This window comes from Sphaeroforma arctica (assembly GCF_001186125.1).
Source record: "Sphaeroforma arctica JP610 unplaced genomic scaffold supercont1.3501, whole genome shotgun sequence".
Classification (NCBI taxonomy): domain Eukaryota; class Ichthyosporea; order Ichthyophonida; genus Sphaeroforma; species Sphaeroforma arctica.
The window spans coordinates 1,224-3,384 of NW_014037057.1; the positions used below are offsets into that span (position 1 = coordinate 1,224).

The 2,161-nt window shown below is 41.3% G+C and overlaps 1 protein-coding gene across 1 annotated transcript; it reads left to right on the forward strand.

Annotated features, from left to right (window-relative positions):
- Positions 1 to 268: 268 nt before the first annotated feature.
- SARC_13616 (hypothetical protein) lies at positions 269 to 421 on the forward strand (the record flags this gene model as incomplete). The annotated part of the gene is made up of 1 exon (XM_014292255.1): positions 269 to 421. A coding segment is annotated over one exon (153 nt), but the record flags the coding sequence as incomplete, so codon positions are not given.
- Positions 422 to 2,161: the final 1,740 nt, after the last annotated feature.

Consider the following 2,161-nt stretch of genomic DNA (forward strand, 5'->3'; position numbering starts at 1 on the left):
GAGCGAAAACTAGCGATATCATACGTGATGCTGATGAAATTTCAATTGAAACGAGATATCTTTTTATTCCTCTAACTGCTTCTAAGTCGGCATATATGGATGTTGTTCAACCAAAGGGTTTACACCTCTGGCAATCGCACTCGTGGTCACACACATGGACTTGTCAGACATTTCGGATACCAAATCTTCTCACTAGGTGCACACAAGCGATCCATTCTCTGGATAGGATAGAACAGTACAAAGTTGTCAAATAGGTAGCAACTTAAGCATGCTAGGGTATATGGTTGACAGATGTACTGAGTACGCATGTGCACAACACCTTCCGAAGCTGTTGGACCGCACACAACGTATTCCCGTCATGGAGACAGAGAAACACAATACAGACAACACGATGATGTCAGATATCAGAGCGCTGAATAAGGTAATTATCTGAACTCCATGAATGTATCATTGATGCTTAGAAGCACTATCTGGTGCACGCAATGCCCCTCCTACACATCAGCTCGATTGTCTACTTCTGAATCTATTGCGAGCAAACAATATTCCTTTATTTATCAAAACATGCTTTGCAGGTGCATGTCATATTGGAAGAGAGTAAGGGTAGCACTTTAGCCATTGAAGTTAGATATCCGCTGCACGTACGTCTTAAAGTAAAACATGCTATCATTGAAAGAGAGTAAGGGTAGCACTTTAACTATTGTATTTAAATATCCGCTGTACTTACTTCTTAAACTATACGCCCAAAGGTTATGGATTCTCTTTCACCGGAATAGGTTGTACCTGTGATGGGATGGTCTTGTGTTCGGGATGTCTATTAAGATGGATAAACCCATATCATTTCAATGGGGCATTGACTGCACTCGGAGGTTCGAAGTACACTCTATTCATGATTCGCCTCTGTGGATGGCATTTAAATAGGCCTTTGAAGCCATGTCAACTGAGATCGCATCTCACCGTGAAGAGAGGGAGTGCAAGACGATTGAAATTAGTGTACTGCAGCAACAGGTGCTCACTGGACGCGTTGGTATGTATATACTTGCGACGCTTGGTTAAGTTATTTGAGTGGTAGATTGGAAATTGATTTGTGATATTTGAGTGTTAGAGTGGGGATTGGATGCGCTGACATCTCGCGTGCGTCGGGAACATGCTTTCATTGATTCGGTGATGTTATGTATTCGACCGAGGTTTGTGCTGATGAGTTCAGAATAGATTTGGTGTCCTTGTAACTTTCTGGGTGGGCCGACTCGCCATTCTGTCTACTGTGAGATGTACTACAGAAAAACTACATCTAGAGTATCTTAGTATTAGTATTCATAAGTACTCAGGATACTGCATCTAGAGTACCTTAGTAGTAGTATGTTTTAATACTCAGGGCAGCACAACCCAAGACACCACACGTGATGTGGTGTTCGGACAATTACCTCTTCACTACTCATCTGACCGCGCATCACTTTATTGTTTCCTGTCTAAATGTGCAGCGACCAACGAACTATCGGCAGTCATTAAGGAGACGCACAGCAAATTGGAACAGTTCAGGATATTTGAAGGTACAGCCATTGCCTTCTAAATCAAACAGTACGACAAGATAGTCACATTTTGTATTGTTTCTGACGGCAGAGTCTCACGTGCGTGGAATTTCTTAGGCATATAGGCAAACTAGGTTCATACCTCTGATGGGTTTAGCTTTCATAGTTCATATTGCATACATACATGCGAGTAAAATATGCATGCAGTTGAACGCAACGTAGCTATAAGTATAGAAATTTATTTGCCATAGCGGAGCGCCTGCTGCGACGCAAGTAATTCATGTATATGCTCTGCCTATGAGAATAGTATGTACTAGGGAGGCAAGGTCTGTACTGTTTCCCACATACACTTCACCACGCTGCACAGTATAAGCGGAACCTTTTCGTAGACTTGATTGTGGTAACTTTTGTGACTAACTGGAAGATCGTACAAGGTAGATCGTACAAGATACTAAGCTCAAGAGGTACACGTGCATTCCTGTGCTAATGAAAAGATACATAGAGGGCTTCGCTACTTTGACTGAGCCTATGAGTATATCATTCACCAATAAAGACACAAACACAATATTTAACACATTCGTGAACTTATATTATATATATATATATAGACTATTATATCTATTATACACACACAC